General features: G+C 40.0%; 1 protein-coding gene across 1 annotated transcript; it reads right to left on the minus strand.

Annotated features, from left to right (window-relative positions):
- Positions 1 to 373: 373 nt before the first annotated feature.
- Positions 374 to 22,160, minus strand: LOC139473624 (PAX3- and PAX7-binding protein 1-like). The gene is made up of 18 exons (XM_071256299.1): positions 21,847 to 22,160; positions 20,027 to 20,196; positions 18,702 to 18,798; positions 17,940 to 18,069; positions 14,861 to 14,970; positions 14,346 to 14,434; positions 13,835 to 14,007; positions 12,446 to 12,635; positions 9,796 to 9,913; positions 9,058 to 9,139; positions 8,421 to 8,533; positions 7,558 to 7,757; positions 6,043 to 6,193; positions 4,929 to 5,124; positions 3,713 to 3,779; positions 3,205 to 3,351; positions 2,545 to 2,699; positions 374 to 2,067 (listed from the first exon to the last, which is right to left on the minus strand). The coding sequence occupies exons 1-18, from the start codon at positions 22,139 to 22,141 to the stop codon at positions 1,971 to 1,973; spliced, it is 2,580 nt and encodes an 859-aa protein (XP_071112400.1). The 5' UTR covers positions 22,142 to 22,160; the 3' UTR covers positions 374 to 1,970.
- Positions 22,161 to 22,415: the final 255 nt, after the last annotated feature.

The following is a 22,415-nucleotide window of genomic DNA, read 5'->3' on the forward strand; positions in this document are numbered from 1 at the left end:
AGCACTGATTCAAGTGTACCATGACACAATCCACACAAACTAGTGGTTGATAATGAGAGCGCTGATTCATGTGTACCGTGACACAATCCACCAGGCCACACAAACTAGTGGATGATAATGAGAGCGCTGATTCATGTGTACCGTGACACAATCCACACAAACTAGTGGATGATAATGAGAGCGCTGTGTACCGTGACACAAATTGTAGCTCAGACTGGTGTCTTTGTCAGCCAACATGCACTTAAAAAATCAAATGAATGCTTATCATATTTGCTTATTAATTACTCCTTAAGCATTCAGGGTAATCGACACACCTATTCCACAATATTTCACATGGATAATTGAGGATGTAACAAACAACAATAACAATAAGTATGAAAACAATGTTTACTTCAAGTGGAAATGCAAACAGGTGAGACCATTTCTTACTTGTGTCACTCTTTCACCACAACTTACATCACAGTTGGCTGTACAGACAAAGCATTTACATCACAGCTAACTGTTGGTCCCCACTGGAGGAGAGCCTGCTCACAAACCTTTGATTCAACATTAATAAATATCACTGAAGTGATTGTTAGATAATACACATAAGTAAGACATCACAAGTCAATCATTCAGAACAATTTCCATTTTAATACGTTCAACTCTAAATGCCAGGCTGTAAAGATATATTTTGTTCACCTACAACAGCCATCTCAATAGTAAGGTCATAACATGAGACATGAAAACTGGACATGTTGAAGAAGCTGGATTTCATCAAAGCGCAAGCTAATACCCGACCAAAGATATTGAGTAAAATCAAGTCAGTTTAACAATGGTTATCCCCTCAAAACACTGTCAGAAAACACAATATCTGTACATGGAGATACTCTGTCCCAAAACAGCAGTACTATATCTTAGGGTCATGATATGTGAACATCTGTAATTCTAAGCCTGAAATGTTTGTTTCATCAGGTTTCGGAACCATCATCCTTGCTGGCTCCTGATGCTGAGACTATAGCAACAAGTGACAGGGAAGATACAGCTTTCAATAGGACAACAAAGACAAGAATATGATTGGATTTCAGTAATCTACTTTCCTGGTTCAGCGGACCTTAATGAAATTTCAAACTTCCCTCATACACACACAGCGAAGGGCTAAGCTTAGGCAAACTGTATGTACTTGTAATCCCCACATCAAGACAATGACATGTGATAACATAGATGAACATTTGCAATCATAGCATGTTATAATTATTGTGGTTGTAATAAACAGTTATTTCTTCTTCTCATCGGTAAATCTGTCAAAGCTACCTGTATGTGCTGCTGTAATCTCTCGTCAGATCTGCAGTGGCTATATTCATGTGATAACAGACCTGTAGTCAATATTGGAAGTGATTGTTTAACTACCATGAAGATCCTTCTCCACAAACACCTATTTCAACAAGGATGAAGACAGTTACCATCTGTTGTGGACAGGGACCACATCGGGCACACACCACTTCAGGGCCCACAGGAATACTAGACTATCGTTTTCAAATTTTCTGTGATAATAATATCACGTTGCAACGTATTTGGCTGAAAGAAGTTACATTTAGCTTATTCAAAGTTGGGAAAGTCATGAGGACTGTTTGGTTGTTTTCTGTTTGTGATGGTCAATGGTGTTTTATATGTGCCAGAATCTTCCATTTACATCAGGGGTATGACGGTAACTGTCACTGTCCAAGAAGCAAGAATACAGACAGATGCAAAGGAGACCATTCCATACAAGTGTTTTCACTGAGATGTGTCTCGGTTTCTAACACTTACATAAAACTTGTAACTAAAACACAGAGAGGAGTCCATAACAATGACTTAATGGACACTCCAATCCCTTTTCCTCCTAGCCGAACAGGATGACTGGTCATGAAGTAGTGAGGCTTGAGGTTTTTGGTGAGAAATTCATCTCGGTTGTCATGTTGCAGCTATGATACACTCCACAGGGCACTCAACTATGAGATCTTGAAGCTGTACTCATTTGAGAGGAATATAGCATGATCCAGAGCATGGATGTTCACAAACATCTTGCTCACTTGTTTAATATTTTCTCTGTAAATAGAAAGACAATCAGATGAAATTCAGTCAATCCTTCCATCCGATGTAAAACAGTATATCTTTGTAATATTCGGATTTCACGTGTTGCGATCAACATGCTAAAGATACCATATATTAATTTTTCAAATTCATCATTATTTCAGATTGTATCCTGACAATAATTCTATTCCAGATTGAATCACTAGTACTATCAGTACTACTAGATACACAACAATGGAAATCATTAGAAGATCCCATAAAATCATAGTTTGAAAGTCAAAGGCATAGAATTAAAAGGCCACAGGCCACTATCCTTTTCAAAAATTAAATGGTTCAAAGCATAAATGAACTTCAAATCTGTACATTTGTAAAAATTGTATTTAAAGATCGTTTCTGTTTTCTCAATTCATCACCAGTTCCTTTGACATGTGAATCCTGTTGTTTCCTAATCCTGTCGTATAAACTGACAGGTAAGACACCATCCTCCCTCACCTGCCCTCGTGCCTCTCTGTATCAGCTGCCAACATCGTTGACTTGTGCATGGTGTCAGCAAACAGCATGAGGTAGCGACATAGAGGCTCCAACTGGGGCATCGTCTTGTCCGTGTCTGCACTGGTGAACCAGGCCTTGGGTAGTGTGGAGATTATCTGTACAAAGAGGAACACATATATTTAGTAAAGAGTTTTCTACAGCGGGAAGCAACATTTCAGCAATATCAAGAATGGTCTAAACATACTGTAGCAATTCCATTTGAGATAGGAGACTCATGTATGTTACAAAGCAGACCCATCATGTGTACACTAGGTTCACATGCCCAAAGTCTCAGACTCTTGTCAGACACAAACCCAAAATGTGGTGTCTTCCATGTAGTAAAGTTAAGTAGCAATAACCCAGCTGTATCACAACAGCAAGACAAAGCAGTGGTCGATAGTATGAGTAAAGAACCCTGTATTGGGTCATACTGACAAGGGAAGGTTGCTGGTTGCACAGTTACATTCAGAGGCCATGATGACAAGAGTAACAGGCAAACTATTCGGTGCACAGCAACAGAATCAGCCAGGTGCTACATGGTAACCACATTGCCAGAGAGGGTACTTTGACAACATGAGGTAATTACTGGGACCTAATCTGCTTGCAGGTGGATCTACTCACTGCGTTCGTCTTCTCCAGTGCATCCTTGTTACAGAAGCCGGTGTGTAGACTGAGGATGATGTATCTGTTGAGCAGCCCATCAAAGGCTATCTGTTGTAACACTTGATCCGCCAGGATTCCATACCATGACAGGATGTTGCCTAGCAACTGTAATAATGAAAACAAATTCATCAATTTTTGGTATCCTAGCAGAATATACTGAACATGTTGTACACTATGTATTATTATGGGTGATCTATTAAATACTACTTAAGTTAAAGAATACCAGATTTTTATCATATGGCATGACAGTTTAGCTAAAATCCTCTGAAAAATGTGGTTGTGACAGAATAACTATAGTCACACACCTCATGTGAATCATTGTCAATGTCAGACATGTTTGGTGGGTATGTCTTGTGGGTGACCTAGACATATTCTGTGGGTATGTAAGAAGGATAAACAAAACTAACAGCAGCCTAGATAAGTCTAGATAGACACCTTGATACACATGCTAGATAAATGTACCCACCTTGATACACGTCCAGGACTGTCTGTGGAAGAAGACAGCTGGGCCGGCAGATCTGTTCTCCAGAACACTGAAACACACACAAGTGAAACTGCACAGTCACAACACAAGCTTTGAGTAAGTAAGTAGGGTTGCTTATGATGGAAGTTGAATCAGGGTCTTTGGTCAGAGGTGTGGAATGCGAATCTCAAACTTGCCAGATTCGTTACGGGACTGCTGGACAAACAAAAGAATGAGCATGTTACCCATGGAAGACTTTAAAATTAAGAAGACTTTTAGTCAAGTTTCATCAAATATTCATTACAAGTACTAATCATAGAATTGAAAATGTCTTAACAATGCAAGTATGACCAATCCAACTGATTGCAGTGTATTGTGTACTTCCTTGTTCTTATTTCAATCACTCTCCGACACTCTCTGATTAGTTGATCAGAGTAACACATAGCCAAATCTGCCGCATATTGTAAAAAGTCATGGCAGGTTGCATAACCAAGACTTACAGTGTTTGTCTGTTTATGGCCAAGCAAGGGACAAATCATTATTGGTGGGGGATGAAGTTATGGAGATACGAAAGCTGAGAAAAGGTATGACAAGATGAAGAGAGTATGAAAATAAACGCAAACAGGAATTTCAAACACTAGCTTTAACATTTACATGTACTATTTTGAGATAAAACACCATTTGGGGTCAAGTGTCTGAACAAGCACACCTTGTCTCCGGACAAGGGAATTCGAACTGATTACTCATCCAGCTACAGGTTCACAGTTCGATCATGTTGATATTTCCACACTCCTTTTGGTATGACAAGCCAACATCTTACTTAACCACTTTGATACCCTACCATGTGTCTACACAAGTTTTTAAGATCTCACATCAGATAACTGGCAAATTGCAAAAAGACCTTGGGGAGGAAAATCTGTGGTCAATAGTGTCAGTCCCAGTTACCTACAGGTGATGTCCCAGGAATTGATGTTTTCAGTTATTCCCCATCCATAGCCTATTCACACTTAGATACCCAATCACAATACTGGAAGTTAACACTCATGAGATGGCAAATGAGTTCTGTGAATCCTCAAAATAAATTAACCCTGGTTAAGAAAAAGTTAAAAAATAGGAGAAATCAAATATGCCAAGGACACTGTTTTAGTAAGGTTTTGACTTTTTGGAATTTGAGATGCTTTTTAAGGTTGCTGTCAACCAACTCAACAAGTGATCTTACTTTTTTGGATACATAGGCATAAAGACATCGTCATCCAGTGTTTTCTTCATCCTGTTAGAAATGGCCTTCAGTAATGCCTGAGTATTCTTGGCCTCTCCACTGACAGTGGGGTAGTCGCGGATCAGTCGCTGTACGAGGTTCACTAGTCTTGAGGTCTGTATTGTTGACATTGGGTCCCAAACTGTTTCTACAAGCCCTGTAAAACAAACATAGTCTTCAGCATTTGAGTACTGCATCACTCCCAAATAAACGTGATTTCATATTCGATCGGGATGGTGGAGTAGCCAAGAGGTTAAAGTGTTTGGTCCTTATGCTGAAGGCCTGGGTTTGATTTCCCATGTGTGAAGCCTTTTTCTAGTGATTGGCAGAGTAAGTTTTCATAAAGCAGTGAAAAACCTAACTCACTCACATTAAATGAGTTGGGTCTTGCTGCTTTCAACAGAACATCAGCGGATCATGAAATGTCAGCTTGTGGAGGAGAAAGCCCAAAGTTATGTAGGTAATGCAGCGTTCGAATTTGAACACGCAAGTGAACAGGTCCTTGTCATAGAGCATAATAGAGCTAACATTAAAAATCCCCATTGGAGCCATCCTCAAACACCTCTTAATTTCGAACACTGCTGTTGATGTCTACCACAGGTGGGTTTGTTGTTGCTGACAAACCAATGTTCATAACTAGGGCAAATCTGGACCCTGACACTGGACCCCATGCCCATCAGACACAGGATCCATGTGTGCACCCTTAGTTGTGGAGACACTGGACCCCATGCCCAGACGCAGGATCCATGTGTGCACCCTTAGTTGTGGAGACACTGGACCCCATGCCCATCAGACAAAGGATCCATGTGTGCACCCGTAGTTGTGGAGAGATTGGACCCAATGCCCTGGTTTTCGTAACCAGATTAAATCATATGAATACTCAGAAAAATGATTCAGCTTCGTGAAAGTAAAAACATTTGGTCATATTCAAACTTAACAGACCCTTTCATCCTTAACTTTGTAACAATGCTGACATCTATGTTCAGAAACATGTCTAAAACTATGACAAGCTGGAAGCAGAGAGACTAAAGAATCACACTAGATCCAAGGTAACACAGGGATGAGATAGTCTTACTTGTGAGTTTTGGTAAAATTATTTTATCCACAATTGCTGGTAATAATTTAACGTCATCATCTTCTATGGATGCCTCATCCTCTTCATTATGGAGACCCAGAAAAACCAGACAAGCGTACCACTGACTCTCTTCAAAGTCACCACAGTTCTCCTGAAAACAATGAGACAATTTTAGTACTGAGAGTTTAACACACATTGTATTTAATCACATGCTGTACCATCCATAGTTCTGACAATATTCCTGATTTCAACAGTTTCAAATTTTTGGCCTTCTTAATTCAGGGTAGTTTTGTTTTACACTGCCTTGATCAGTATTTTAGATGTTAGTTTTGTTTTACACTGCCTTGATCAGTATTTTAGATGTTATCACGATGAGTCAGCTCCTAGTCCAAAATAGAGGCAGTCCGAGACATTTACTATTAAAACTCTCCAACAAGGGGGCTGACAAGCCGAGGATCAGAAACCGGTAAAATTAGAACTCACGATCATTTGAACATCCCACCACTAACAAGGGTAGACCATCAGTTAATTCAACTTGAGGTTCATGAAATAAATTAGATTTGTGATTTAGCAAGAAGACTTGTCCTTCCAGATTTTCACTAGTCTTGAGAAGAAAAGACTAGTGGGCATGCCTAACCCAACTATGGAGTCGCTGCTCCTCAGATGAATGGGTCACTACGAATATTAACAGTAATAATCAGATCAGTCAGCATCCTTGATAATCCAGTGTATTCTATCTCCATTCAACTTTGTTGAATAGCCTGGACCTATTTGACACTACAGCGTTGAGTCTGGTTCGAATGACAACACTAAGATAACTGTACAATCGACTTTCTTCATTTTCATGGCAATATCCCCAGTACCAGATGCCTATTTGCATGCCATCCCTGATACAACAGGCATGTCTTGTAGAAGATGGATTTCCCTTCCCTGTCTTACTCACTCATAAAAACAGAATGTCCAGCTAAGGTTCATATATGCCCGTCTTCTGATTCTGTTAAACATATTGATGGCTTGCAAGGCTGCATATAAAATGTCGATCTATCTCGAACTCTTGTTCAGAAGAGGCATTTTGACTAGTCGATTTCAAGCTCATGAACAATAGAGTGAGTGAGTTAGTTGGGTTTAATGCCGCTTTTAACAGTACTCCAGTTATATCACTGCGTGTCAGCTTAATGTGGGAGGAAAGTCCGAAGTGATGCAGGTCTGAGACGTTTACCATTTCAGTGAAAACCACGAGCACGGGTATGGTGCTGACAAACCTAGAAAAATAAATGGGGCAAACCGTGATTCGAACCCACAATTATGTGGCACCTTAGACGACTGGGCCACCCGGGCCCCCCATGAACAAGAGAAATTTGGTGCTAAGTTGGTGATAAAACATTTGAAGAAGCAAAGACAAAGAGGTCCAGGTTACATATTATTATAGAATGGAGAGAAAATTCACGGTATGATCAAGGATTGTCAATGGTTGGCAAAAGTACCACCCTACTCTGGATCAGAGACAAGTATTACCTCGATTGGATTCCACTTTAAAGTGTGCAATCTGATGAGAGGGTTGAACAGTTTAGGGAGACACAGTCCGATGTAAGCCTCCCTGTAGGAGTCCCCATAGCTGAACTTCCATTGTTCGAACTGACTGCGGATACAGTCAACCTCACTGAAATCTTCCACCACGTCTTCAAACAAGGTCCTAGCACTTGTCACAATGGAGTCTGGGGAGGAAATAGAACAGTCGGGATGAAGTTACGCCCTGGTTCTACCCCCGTCACTTGTGTACTGTTTGCTCAATCTATGCTAATTCTAAAAACTTACAGTTTTCAATCCAGCTTCTTTCTTAAGGTGGTTACATCAGAACTATCAGCACTGTCTTTGACATAATTACTTGTTCCAAGGCAGGGTCAATTAATTTCATTCTCATAAAAAGCTCAGCTAATATAGTCCATGTATTAAACCTAATGAAGCTAAGTGAAATGATTCCAACACAACTTCAGCTGAGTAAAGGAACACTGCAACAATGCACTATATATCATTTGTTTCTAAGAAGTCGAATAACCATTGTACTAAAAATATCTCCGCCCCCAAGAAAAAAAAAATCAACAAAACTTTCATACTTACATTTTGGGCCTAACTGACTACAGCTAAGTTCATATGCATCATGTATATTCAGTTTAATATAAGAATCTCTTCTGAAGTGATAAGGGCAGTTCATCAAGGGGACATACACTGTGACAAACGTTCTGTATAGTTTATATATTATACAGCGTAAACTTTCTCCTGATAAATTCTATATGTGTGTATATTGTATTTCAACAGTGATGAAACTGATATCAAACTTAGATGACCGCACTAAGAGAGACTGTAAAGATAAAATCCACCTTTCTCCATAGTGAACTTAGAGATATCAGTTTGACTTTCTTCATCATCTGAAGAGAGACCATCATGGTGACCGCGAATGTTTTTGGCTTCTCGAGCACGGCGCCGACGCGATCTGGAATAGAGAACAGTGTTTTTCACTCTTTTTGCTGCACCTTATGCATCAAAAGTAGAGACAGCATTTCTAATAATAATAATAATAATAATAATAATAATAGTTGTGATTACATAAATCTCAAGGGTGTGAGCAAGATTGAATTTGGTGTAACACCACAGTGAACAATATCCCACCAAAAAGTGTGATGGCAGGCTGATAGTAGTCTGCAATCTGGGACCAAACACCAGTGGTTGACAGCATGAGCACTGTCAGAGCACAATGACACACCATCTATCCTCACAAGTTGTCTCTTATAACAAACAGTACTGGGTAATTCTCCTGCTCTCACAGGGCATATACTTTTGGAAAACCTGCACCAGTCTGAGAATTGAGCCACTAGTCCAAAGCCAGAGGCTCCAAAGTTTCTTTCTGTCTACTACTTATTTGAACTTAACTTAATGTAAACTCTAATTTTCACACATCCCTTGGACATAAATGCTCCTATTAATAATATTAATAATTAAACTAAACCTGGCACTAACCTCCGTGCTTCCCGCTCAGCTACACGCCGCTGTCTCGCCTGTTCCTCATTACCAGCCATTATAACCTTGGATGCTGCCTTACCTACAAAGCAATAGTCAGTCAGTGTTAAAGATGGTTAACAGAGGTTAATTGGATCATCTGAACCAAACTATATTTTAAGTAGGCCTTTGCATTTCAAAGAAATGACAAATCAGTTGGATGTTCTATAATAAATACACAAAAATAAACATAAATTTAGGATGAAATGATGAATATTGATATCCCTTTAATAGAAACAGTTATATTTTAGGCCTCATCACCATGGTAACAGGACCTACCAGGAAATTACCACTGCCATGGGAGGCACTCAAAAGGTTGACTCATAGGGGCAATACTGGTGAGCGTTTTGTACAAGACCTACTGACAGTGTTGTCTATTCTAGTTACAAATTTCCCACTGTGAAGAATATCAATACTCAAAAACACAGAAATGTTGAAATGAAACATGTTTAAGTATTTAAAGAAAACAAAGCATGTTCACTTGCAAATGATAACACTTAAGTAGGTTTCTATAGTGGTTTGACAGAGAAGAAAACACAGGATACATTTGTCAGAATGACATTTAACACACGTGGCAAGTTGGAAATAGGACAAAACTGGTATGAAGAGCATAGAATCCTATCTAGAAGTATGAAAGGAAGGGAGACTGTATGTGTGATGTGTGTACAATGTACACTAATATGAGAGGTAAATACCGACTTGTCATGTAGTCCTGACACTGGTCTCGGACATCCTGCTGCCGCCGCTGCAGCAGATTCTCAGCCCGCAGTTTCAGTAAGTGAAGCATGCGAGTCTCCAGGTCGTTAATCAGGGGCACCTGCAATGTGAGGTGACAGGTCAACACAGGCACATGACATCTGTACAGTGGAGCAGCTTCTCCTACACACTGTAGTATTAACTGGGAGAAAACAGGCAACCTCATGCATCACAGCTGGACATCCCTCCAGGCCAGCTAACACCCTTGCATGACAATTCAATATCTCTCCATGCCAGTATAACACCCCTCCATGGCAATGTATCACCCCTCCATGGCAACAAAATTCCCTGCATGACAATTTAACACTTCTACATGTCAACTTCATAGCCCTAGGTGAGACCCAAACACCTGCACATGACAGCTTAAAATCTTTGTATGGCAGCCAAACTCCCTACATTATACACCACTGCATAGAAACTCAAAGCCCTGCACAACACATCCCTACATGACTGCCCTGCATGACAGTTGAACTCTTTACATCATTCATCCCTACACAAAAACTCACTACCCTTGCAAGACAGCTGAATGACAAAACCCCTATATGATACTTAAATGCTCAAGAGCAAATTCTCATCACTGCATGATAACTTAACCTCCCTACATGACGTCGTCACACTCCCGTATAGCAAATGAACTTCCTCCAGAATAGCCTGCATTACAGCTGATCGCAAATGCATGAGAGCTGAACACTCCTTCAAAGCAGCTGCACACAACTGTACACAACTGCATAACAGCTGAACACTTCTCAGGACAGCTAAACACAACTGCATAACAGCTGAACACTACTGCATGTGAGCTGAACATTCCATCATGACAGCTGAACATTCCATCATGACAGCTGAACACAACTGCATAACAGCTGAACACTTCTCAGGACAGCTCAACACAACTCAGTAACAGCTGAACAATACTGCAAGCGAGCTGAACACTCCATCATGACAGCTGAACACAACTGCATAACAGCTGAACACAACTGCATAACAGCTGAACACTTCTCAGGACAGCTAAACACAACTCAGTAACAGCTGAACACTACTGCATGCGAGCTGAACACTCCATCATGACAGCTGAACACAACTGCATAACAGCTGAACACTTCTCAGGACAGCTCAACACAACTCAGTAACAGCTGAACACTACTGCAAGCGAGCTGAACACTCCATCATGACAGCTGAACACAACTCAGTAACAGCTGAACACTTTTCAGAACAGCTGAACACAACTGCATAACAGCTGAACACTTTTCATGACAGCTGAACACTCCATCATGACAGCTGAACACAACTGACGAACAGCTGAACACTGATTGTGATCAAGTCACCTCACATGAGTTCCACACTTCTCCATACTTAAAAAGGAAAGCTAAATATTCTCCATTGACAATTTTCATCAGATGACGTAAACATAATTATTTCACATTTCTCAACAACAATCCTGTTTCAAATAAAACCTCTTGACATATTCTGTTCATGGGTGTCAGGAAACAATGGTATAGCAAGAGGCTGCTCACTGGACATTTCACATTTGGTTTATTTGGGAGAGAATACAGTGTCAAACACAGAAATCATTGCAGTTGGCAACTGAATTCTTCTCAATCTGACATTGGTAAAATATAAAAACAAGAAAAGAGTTAAATAATTCAATGATTTTCACTTCCACAAGTTAATGCCAATTTGATTTTTAGATATCTTGACATAAACTGTATGTGGATAATGTCAGCATATTTCCTGCTTTTCTATCATTTTAAAAAATGCATAAGAATAACTGGATGGTTATTTGCCATCAGCTTGTGTTCCAATGGAACCACAGATGTGTGGATAAGAAACATAGTATTCTGAAAAAAACCATCTTCATTAGGTTTTACATTGAACAATGACTGATCTAAGATGGAAGTGCATAAGACATTGATGAAACAAAAAACGATGAACTTGAATGTAGGTCCATAAATATTTCCAACAATTTACTCTAGTCAATATCACTAAACATCAACAAAAACACAACTGTGCAAGGATGACAAGCAATCCCACCCACAAACAGCATGGCCCCTGTGTACAGTTGATTTGCTTTAAAATAATCAGTGTGTCAGTAATGTCAGACACTGAGGAATTGATCGGCCGGTGTTTTGGATGATTACATCTACAGGGGTAGCCATTCTAGAACCCTTCCCTCTCACACAAAGTTCGTCTCACTGCTGCAATATGACTGCCTGGTTCGAGACGAGAACATTAAGAAAGTTTGTGAAGGCAAGTCATATTGTGCAATGAAACAAGCTTGAAGTCACTGCTTTATTTGGCTAATACAACATCGAAAACATACAAGACAACTTGGCATACAATACTAACCGAACAGTTTGAAAAACAAGTAACTTTTTGTCATGATTAGTTGTATGTTATGAAAGCTATAAATAAAACCAAGACTTCAGTTAACATCTTAAGTAGTTTTTAGCACTCAAGATTTCATTTGCTCATGCTTTTTTGACTGAACTGTTTAATGGCATATATAAACCAGCATGTTAAGTCAAACAGTTCCAACTAAAGCAGTGACTTCCGCTGCGTCCTACTGACCCGCCCAAAAGATAGTATATTGACCCACCTTCTCGTTTAGACACTCAACCAAGTCTCTCACATACCCCCTCATTTCTTGGAAGAACTTATAGCGTTCCCCCAAACTGCTGCATTTCCCTTCACACTCGTCTATGCAAGTTTGGGTGTCCACAAACTCAGTTGCCAATCTGTCTCGTTCCATCTTATGACTCCTGTAAACCTCATCCATTATGTGGAGCCTAAACAAAAGAAAATGTCAGTAGCCTCTCAGACACTCGCTCGTTTATAACCATATTGGATCTACTGATGTAGAGGAAAATGGAAACAGTTTTTGAGGGAAGCATGTGTATCTCTTGAAATGTCCTCCTGTAATTCCAGAGGTGAGGTGAAGTGAAATGGGGTGTAACGTCGCGTCCACTATTATTGCACTAAAACATTTTGCATTCATGACTTGCCACATTGTGTGTGGCTGATTGTACTAGGGACTAATACCGATACTTTGCCGCAGTTTAACATGAATACCCAACTCACTCAGACACAGTCTACAGACTCTGAGCCAACCAGTCCTTGTTTAACCCCTTAATGCCGAGCACCAGGCAGTGTTAGAACATGTACCATCTTTCAACTTCTTTTGGTTTGACACGGCCAGGGATCGAACCCCGGACAATCCACTCTCTGGGCAGACAGTCTACCACGGAGGCTGTAATTCCAGAGGTTGTCTGACAAGGTTGTGAACAAACGGATACTAACATTGCACTGAGATGGTGTTGGAAGTGTTTACATGTTGTTTAATGCTATCACACTCTGCAATATTCCAGCTTTATGACTGGGTGTAAAACATCAAATCTGGAACCAAAAATCCAGTGCTTGATATTATGAGCAACATTCCATGTTGTTGGGGTGTGATTCATCTGAACCCATTCAGTCACTTCACATGACCAGCAAAGTGTGCTTGAGACCAATTCTAACCTGGAATCCCCTTGGGGCAGATGGACATGTAAAGAAGTCACCATTTTTCTGATAATGTTCCCTTATTTCTGCCAAATAGTGTATGATCTGACACCACAGGATTTATCAGTTGGCTTTTCTAGAAGAATACAACTTGAGCATCTTTTCATGTACTCAATACTCTCTGTAAAGATTTGACAAACCCTTGATAGGCCAAGTCAACCCAAACAAAATTGCACTATGAGCAATGTAACAAAGTTGAATGTCTTGAAAAAGGACATCTGACTGGCTCAGAAAACCCAGATATTGGAATTGGAATTAAAAGATCTTATTAAATGAGATTACTCGTAAATACTGTTAAAAAAATTCTGTTTCCATGATTATTGTTAAAATAATGATTAAAAAACAGATTAACACAAAGACCAAAACAAATAATTCTCATATGAGTGTAGAGACACAGTTGACATCGACTTCATTAGTTCACAGCTACCTCTCTTGCATTCGCCTCCTGATGGCTTCAATTGTCAGCTGGGAGGCGTCAGCTGTCTTTGACAAGGCCTGGAACGGCTCAAATTTGGTCTTCTGGGAATCCCCATTGCTGAATATAGAGTAGTTCTGTGGGGAACTTGTCTTTGCTTCATACTCATCCTGGCTAGATGACACCTGAAGCACAAACACTTGTCATTGAGGGACAGTACTATTTGGGATTCATACTGGCATGTTACTTGTAGTGTGCATGCTATAATTTGATAAGTATTAATTATTCAAACAGTCACATCTTTAGTTGTCAATGAGGACTCGCAATGCATATGTTTTGCATTAATTCTCATATAAAGAATGCAATATTGTGTGTAAGGTAAAATACTGAGGCCATTGCTCAAAACCCTCTTAATGTGATGGCATGTAATGGGAATTGGGAATCAAACCCAGACTTTGGGGATGGGGAGTCAACACTAACCACTAGGCTACCCCACACCTGTAGATGCTGCTGAACACAGTACCTGCTGTATGTTGGCTGCGGTCACTGCCTTCCTGATCTGCTGGGCTTCCCACTCCTGGATCTCTCGGTCACTTCCTTCGTTGTCACTCCCTACAACACAGCAGCAGATACATTTTTGGGGTCAACCATATCATACTGTATTGGAGGGGGTAGGGCTGACATTTTTGCCAACAACAACAAATTTTCAGTCAGAGTTTCATAACATAAAATCTTGTTCTGTTTGGTGAAGACAAGCGATTTTTCTCTCCTAAGAATACTCCAGTTTTCAAAAGATCCGGCATGTCCCAGGAATGATTGTATTTTTGGGGATAAAACCTGATGGGAAAGTAATTTTTCCAAAATTTTTGGTACTGACCCTACAAAGATAATGATGGTTGAGTATCTGGGATTCAAACATATATCCAGGTACAGGTAAGGGACATAACCATACACAAGAAAGTGTGTTACACCACATAAGACTGAGCCCCTTCAAGATTAGAGGGATCAGGAGACTTCTCTCTGGCATACTGTACATACCATGCTCTGCTGCTAAAAAGTCGTCTCTCATCCGCTGAAGATCACGAGCAGCTGTGTCGATGGTGAAGTCTATCCTGTCTTCCTCATCACTGCGGTCATGCTCATCATCTCTGCAACATACACCCTACTAGGTCAGACATGACACCATAACAATCAGTCAGTTATCATGCATTATGCCTCAACAATTTGATTTGTTGTTTAACAAATTAAACGCAGCACTCAGCAATATTCCAGCTGTATGGAATATTGGAAATTTGAAATAGAAATTTAACATGCATTTAACATGCATCTTCTTTCTACTTTGGTCCTATATGGAAATATGTTTAAACCCCATTTCTAGCTTCTAAATAAAAAACAATCGTCCGAACACAATAACAAGGGTGCAATTACTGTTTGAGGCAATGGTGGATGCAACTGCTTGGGTCTCGTGTGGGTTGGATATTACGGGTGGATGCACCCCAGTAAAAGTATACACTCAAAGGATGATGGAGTGAAGCCAAAAAGAGAGCTTAGTTCGGGAAATCTCTGAGACAGAAGTGGTGGATAGCAGGATGAAGAGTCTCTTCCATGACTTTCTGCGCTGAATAGATGCAGACACTTAAATACAAAGCGCTTGAACGGGACACAGGGAGAGATTTTCCTGGGCACCTGATCCCAAGATCGACGAGAGTCAGGAAATTGTATATACCTGATCAGGCTGGCCAGGAAGTTGATTCTTTGCTAGATAATGCCAACGAAGACCTAGGAACGCCCTTCTGCTCCTGGATCATTCGAACTGGATCCTGGTGTCACCTAGAGCATCTATCTCGTAACGCAAGCTGCTATAACTAGGGTAAGAAGAAATATGGTCTTCAGCGTGATCGTCTCTTAAATGCCAAAGGCTTAATCACTGGAAGTCAAGTGTTGTAGTACCAAATTAAGGTCCCACGCTGGGGGTCAAAATCGTGAAGATTGATCCACTAGCTTGAAGGAGTGGATGAGTGATCAGAGATCTGCCACAGTTGAGACTTTCACACAGGATGTAGTAGTGATGATGAAGTTAATCGCTGCTGTAGGTGGCTGAGTTGAGCCCTTAAGCTTATGTGTTGATTGCAGATGGTGTAAATACTCAGCATTCTGTTGGGGTGAAGCTGAGGTAGGAGAAGAAATGTCATTGTCACGAGCATGAGAAATTTCTTGAACGCTATCCACTTGTGGTCGTAAAGCCAAGAGGTAGATGCAGTGATAGTCTTTGCTACTCGTTCGGAGTAGCCTTTTCTGATAAGGGACTTCTACAAATGCGCCAGCATAGATGCCGGATGGAGCCACTGAGAGTGTGGCTGAAATAGAAGGTCTTCCCAAAATGGTAGACGATGGAATTGTCTGTTGGCCATCCAACGGAATTGACAACGCATCATGATCCCAAGCCTGTGGGTCGGGGATGGGTGAAGTGAATCAGGATAGCTGAGTTTTGAAACGGGTGGCTTACAGATCTGTCTCTGGGGAATGATATAATAGGCAGGACCCCATTGTAGATACCATTCGGTTTATGTACCACACAACTGAAGTGTTGTCGGACTGTATCGTGAGGTGAGAGGAGCATGGGAGCTCTGCCCAGTGCGTCACTGCTAGAATGACTGCCTTGAAACTCAAGATTGTTAAATGTGTAGGCAACAATCCTCGGTGGATCAACGTCCTGCTACCTGAAGATGGTGAAAATGCCCTCCCCAACCTACTGTTGATGCTTCTACGAACGGATGAACGGACAGGACCTCATGGCAGTTGATAGCCTTAAACTAATCATCCCAAGACCAATGCTGGAGAATACTGCGTTGGCAATAGGCTGTCACAGAACTGGCTTGATGGGAGAGTCGGTCTATGATGTTGAAGTTTATCTTGCATAAGAAGTACCACTCCTCTGGTGAAGGCATCATATTGAGTGTGAGGTGGAGTGTGCATCTGTTCCCGATAAGAACATAGACTCAAGTGGTAGTGTACGGCGAACTGTTGTGTCGAGATGCGCAAGATCACGATCCTCGATGACGTAAGATGAACATTTTGGGAAAGCATGCCAATGTCACTATCGATGTCAGATTAAATTGATGACGTGACTTTCGTTTTGACGATGTTCTTGAATCTTTTGATTTAGATTTATGCTATAGCATCAGTCTATGGCATCTCTGGATATAGATATGGAAAGAAGAATCATCTAAAGAATGGCATTTAGCACATCTTGATTCCAAAGTATGCAGGCCACAGCAATAACTACAAAAGGTATGTCAGTATTTAGCACAGGCCGGATGAAGCTTATCCTTCTTCCCTGTGATGAAACAGTCTCCAACCACAATAAGTCTCACAAAAAAAGATAAGTCTCACAAAAAAAGAGAAAAAAAGTATTCTTTTGGTCCATGCAATACATGAACACAAGGTGGCAATTAGAAAGAGAATGAGTTGGTAGAGAGACACATGGTCACGCATGGAAGGTTACCATGCACAAGAGGCACGTAACTGACCAAGCTGGGGCCGTAACCATGAAGACATAGGGTGTTTGGGGAAATGATTTATATTTAGAAGCTGGAAACAGGGTTCAAGCACATTTCCACATAGGATCGAGGAAGAAAGAGGAGCTATGCACAGTGTGAGATAGGATAAGTTTAAAAATTAGGATCTGTAATCAAGTCTGGACCAGACAGTCAATTGATAGTGTGAGCAATGACCCACACTGTCAGGGTACAATGACACGCAATCAAATATGCAATAGATTAAGTCGACTCTTGCGATCAGCCCAAAATCGAAGAGGCCAATCCTACCAAAAGTCAAAAGAAACTGTAGACTATTAACATGATTAATCATGTTAAGGGTACAATTTGAACCTGTCGATCTGATAACCATGAACATAATTATCTGGCATGCACAATTAGCAGGGAAAGACAAAACATAGGTTTAATTCACCTTGGTGATGTCACAGGAAAAGTGCAAATAATTTAGGAAGGAGGTATAAAAGACAAACAGATGAATGTTTTTCACCACACAAGCTGAGTTAATACATGATTACATCAAAAAGAGAACAACTTTCAAGCTGATGTTTATCCTGACATACCTGACAAGTCTAGCAGTTGTTTTGTTAGGAGCTTCTGGTTCTTCAAGAGGAATTTCATCTCCCAGTTCTCGAGCCATCTGCCGTTGTTTTCGTATCATGTGAATGGTCCGTGCATCTGGAATCTCACCTCCTGTGAAAGGAAGAAAATTCAATTGGTTCAGTCATCAATACCATTCATAAAATACATTATGATTCTATTCATACCAGAAAGGAGTAAATCTGAATGAAGCCAGTGCATGTTTGTGCACACAAGTGAACAAAATACACAACAAATACCGTACATCATGCACTTGGACAATACAAATAATAGAAAACAAAATTACACACTGACTCTTTTGCTTCATAATCATGAGGAGAGTTGTGTGCTGCAGTCCACAATAATTCAACAGTGGAGAAAAGAAATCTAGGACATGCAACCATTGGTTGATAGCATGAGCAATGATCCACCACCCAATCCTCATTTGAGTAGTTTCTAATGGCAAGCATGGGGGTTCTGGGACCCACCTGCCTGGAAATCTGTCATCTGTGGGATTTGTTTTTAAAGAACATGAATACAGAATCTTACAAATAAGTCATATTGCCTAGGTCTCGAAATGGTACGTGTTCTTATTCAGTCAGCAAATGTTTGCTTGATTGTGAAGTTTGATGTTGGTCTCAAATCCTCTTTGGTCCAAAACATGAACAAGGCTTTGATTGTTTGCCAAGCCCCTAAAACTGTAGCAGCAGCTAACAATTAAAACCAATGAAACCCGATGCACTTACTTGCCAACATTGACCTAAAGACCATTTTTCCATCCTCATCACTGTCGTCATCCTCATCCTCATCGCCATTCAAAGTTCTGATCTCTTCTCGAAGTTTCTGAAAATTGATAAAACAGTTGAACATTCATAACATACTACCATGTACTCCAGTGGATGCTGTCACATTTTGATATGATTTGGATCAAATTCTAAACTGAATTTAGCATGTTTAGACAGCAGTCAAATTGTACATCCCATGTTCATAGTGACATCTCAGTAAGAAAACTCTACAGAAAGATGAACATAGAGCATTGCAATCTGTGTCATGAGTGAAGACGATTGATAATCTCTGTGCAACTACGGTTATTAATAATGTTTGTATTGATCGAGACATCTTAAAATTGGATACATCAAACATGTCAAACGAAATTATGATTGAATGACTATTAACTAAGTATTGTGGCAATGGCTGGGGCATTGGGAAAATATGCTTTCTTTTGTCCCAAATCAGGACAAACTTATAATATCAAATGAAGAATTACTTTAGGATAGACATGGCCACCAGTCTGCAAGTCTTAGACTTGTGAAAATTTAGGGGGACTGGTTCTCTTCATCCAAAATAGAAGTTCACAAAACCAATTTCCGATTAGAGCTGCGGACTAGTTAGATATGACCATTGGTGTCTACCTCTAATTGCATTCTGTACACAAGTGTGAATCAAAGTAAATCATCAGTGAAATAAAATCACCCTTGGGAAAACTAAATTTACCATGGAATATCACAAATAATGATAATGATCTGATGTGGGGAATATTTGAAATGAATTTAACTAGCTAGGATTGCCCATTTGTTGGACCCTAGACCACTTCTTGGTCCTGAATAAGAAGTGAGGACAGTCATGTTAAACCTGATTTCACCATGTTTTTACTTTATCATTTTCAATGATAAAATAACCAAGAAATGATAGGACAGTAAAAGTGGGAATTTTAAAATTCAAATTGGGAAATTGTGCGGTCATTTGCTGTACACATGGGGCGGAACATCCTTCTCTGGGCAGGTCTAGCTTTATAATCCCTGCTTAACCTAGGGATCCCCTCAATATTTTAATTCTAACATTTTCATGATTAGGGTTATCATGGTTATGACAAGGAATGATGCACAATATAAGGGTGTCAGATTAGATTGAGTTGTTACTTCAATTTTATTCTGTCAACATGTTCAAGCTGCACCAGTGTACGTTTTTTGCATAAACTAGCAAATATTTTTTGTTTGTTTGTTGTTTTACGCCACACTCAGCAATATTCCAGCTATATGACGGCGGTCAAGCTAATGTAGCAGCTGTTTACCTTCAGTTTTTCTTCAGCTATTTCCTGGGGCTCTTCCTTAGTTTCCTTCTCTTCTTTCTTTGGGCTATCTGGATCTTCCTCCTTCTTCTCCTTCAGGCTCTCCTTCTTCAGCTGTTTGGCAATCCGTTTACTGTGACTAGATTTCTTGACCTTAAACACTTCAGTGTCACCTGGAATGTTGATTTTAATCTTTTGAAATTTCTGACATAATATGAAATGATTATGTATATATTAATATATCAGATAAACAATGAATAATCACTGCTAAACATAACAAGATACTTTCATCTAAACATGCTGACATTTTACACACTAATTTCAGATAAAAGCAGTGCATGAAAATATTTTATTTGTATTACTCATGGTATTATACGTCCAAAAAATCTTATGCATGTCCTAATAGCCAAAATTGTTATTGTGTTATAAATGTTATGTGATCTGGCTGATGACTTGTCAAATCAACATCATAAATCATTTGTGTGCAATGCAGAGGAACACTGTTTTGCAGGCTTGCATGAAATATCAGTAATATAGCGCACTGCTTCTGTGATTAACTTTAAATGTTTTACACATGCACTACTTTCCATTGACATCTTGATTCCTTTACCATTATCTGACTCAAGCTAGCATTTTCACCCCTCTACAACATGTATGATCTTACTTACTTTACCCCCCTACACCATGTACACTAACTGCAAAACAAGTGGGCAAAACTGCAACTTTGCGGGTGCAGCAATATTCAGAAGCAGTAACATTTTCCACATCAAGCTTCATGGATCTTGCATGCTCATTTGATCCTTGAGTTTGCTAGGTTACCCCAAAAACTATTCTTAAGCCCTTGGACTCCCATTCCAACAAAATACTCCTTTATTGCCATAAGGGATAGGCACCATTTTCCGATCCTTAGGGTTGGCTGTGTGTGGGTTGGCATATCTGAACTTAAGAAATGTTTCCAAATATATTTCAACATGTCCAAATAATAACATATTTTCTTATTACCAAATTTGAAGATTCTCAGGAAGAGGGACTAAAGGTTTCATATGTACATCGTTGTGTAAATTATTAGCAATTAACACCTTACAAGGCCTGATGATCCTGGGTGTTTTTAAATCATGCATGAAATAATTTCCAAGTGTTGTGACACATATTTAGTTCATGCACGATTCAATTCACAAATCAAAACAAGGGAGCTCTGCAGAGCAAAAGTGACAACAAAAGCTCTGCGCAGAATAACTGGCATCGGACATAGTTTTATTAGAGGCTAATTGAAAGGAAAGCTTGTATGTTTCTCAATCATAGCCCTACGGAAATCTAGCGACATGGTCACTTTGCTGTATTGTCATGCACCTGTCGCAGATATAGCAGCATATCTATATAATTATGCAAAACAATATGTAAAGTGCAATGAAAGGCTTAATTATGTTCAGATTAGAAAAAAGTCTGGTCACATGATAAGCCAACAGACGCGGTTTGGTCTTAGCCGAGTAAGCTCGAGGATTATCAGGTATCATATGCAATCAATGCTTCAGAATGTTCGATGTAGTGGCCGAACCTAGTAGAGTATAAACTTAGCAGCGCAAATTTCATTCAATAATCGCAGTATGATGAATAATCGTAGTATGATGAGGTGCACCCAATAAAATGATAACGTGCAGTACACCCACAATAAGAGCAAGAAAACCCCAAACCGTTTACACCACACCGGAGTGAACGCCGATTGACATGCTACAGATGAATGTCAGGCTTTGTCGATAAATGGCTTATCTAATTAATATATTAATCCATTCAAAGAATATTTACAAAGAAAACGCAACCCATACCATCTTCCTCCGTGTCAAAACTAAGCGGTTTGACTTTCGAAGAGTCTAATTCTTTTTCACGTTTCTTTTTTTTAACTTTCTTTAACTCCGGAATCGGTGGTGGCGGTGGTGGTGGCAATGGCAGTGGCGGTGGTGCACGCAAAATATCTGGGCAATCATCGTCAATCTCCATGAAATTTCCATTTTCTTCATTCTCTGCTTCTGCGAGTTTATTTTCATTTTCCTGATCAGAATCACTATCAGCAACAACTTTTCTTCGGAAATTTCGTTTAGGTTTCTTGAACATTGTCGCCATTTGCAAATCGTATGCCGAACTAAATAACCCGTGTAGGTGGAGTTTATTATACGAAAGCAGGTCCGCGAAAGCTCTCTGCATTGCTGTTTACGCTGTACAAAATGTACCATTCGCAAAATCATCTCTGTAAGGAGCTATGTGAAGCGTGCCTTGCGTGCAAGCTCTGTATCAGCGTGTGACACCCAAGAATCACTTCAAACTATCGAGCACAGGAACAAGTTATCGCTGTGATGAGCAGTAGAAGGGAAATAACTGCTCGTTAAGCAGAATACTT

This window comes from Haliotis cracherodii, unplaced genomic scaffold (genome assembly GCF_022045235.1).
Source record: "Haliotis cracherodii isolate W230 unplaced genomic scaffold, xgHalCrac1.p SCAF_3, whole genome shotgun sequence".
NCBI lineage: Eukaryota > Metazoa > Mollusca > Gastropoda > Lepetellida > Haliotidae > Haliotis > Haliotis cracherodii.

What these genes read in the sequence shown, in the direction of transcription:
- LOC139473624 (XM_071256299.1), bottom strand. Translation starts at nt 22,141, where the DNA reads ATGGCGACAATGTTCAAGAAACCTAAACGAAATTTCCGAAGAAAAGTT. An exon ending in CTTTTTAGCAGCAGAGCATG is followed by an intron (nt 14,435 to 14,860) that starts GTATGTACAGTA and finishes GCTGTGTTGTAG; the next exon opens with GGAGTGACAACGAAGGAAGT. An exon ending in ACAGAGAGGCACGAGGGCAG is followed by an intron (nt 2,068 to 2,544) that starts GTGAGGGAGGAT and finishes TTCTATTTACAG; the next exon opens with AGAAAATATTAAACAAGTGA.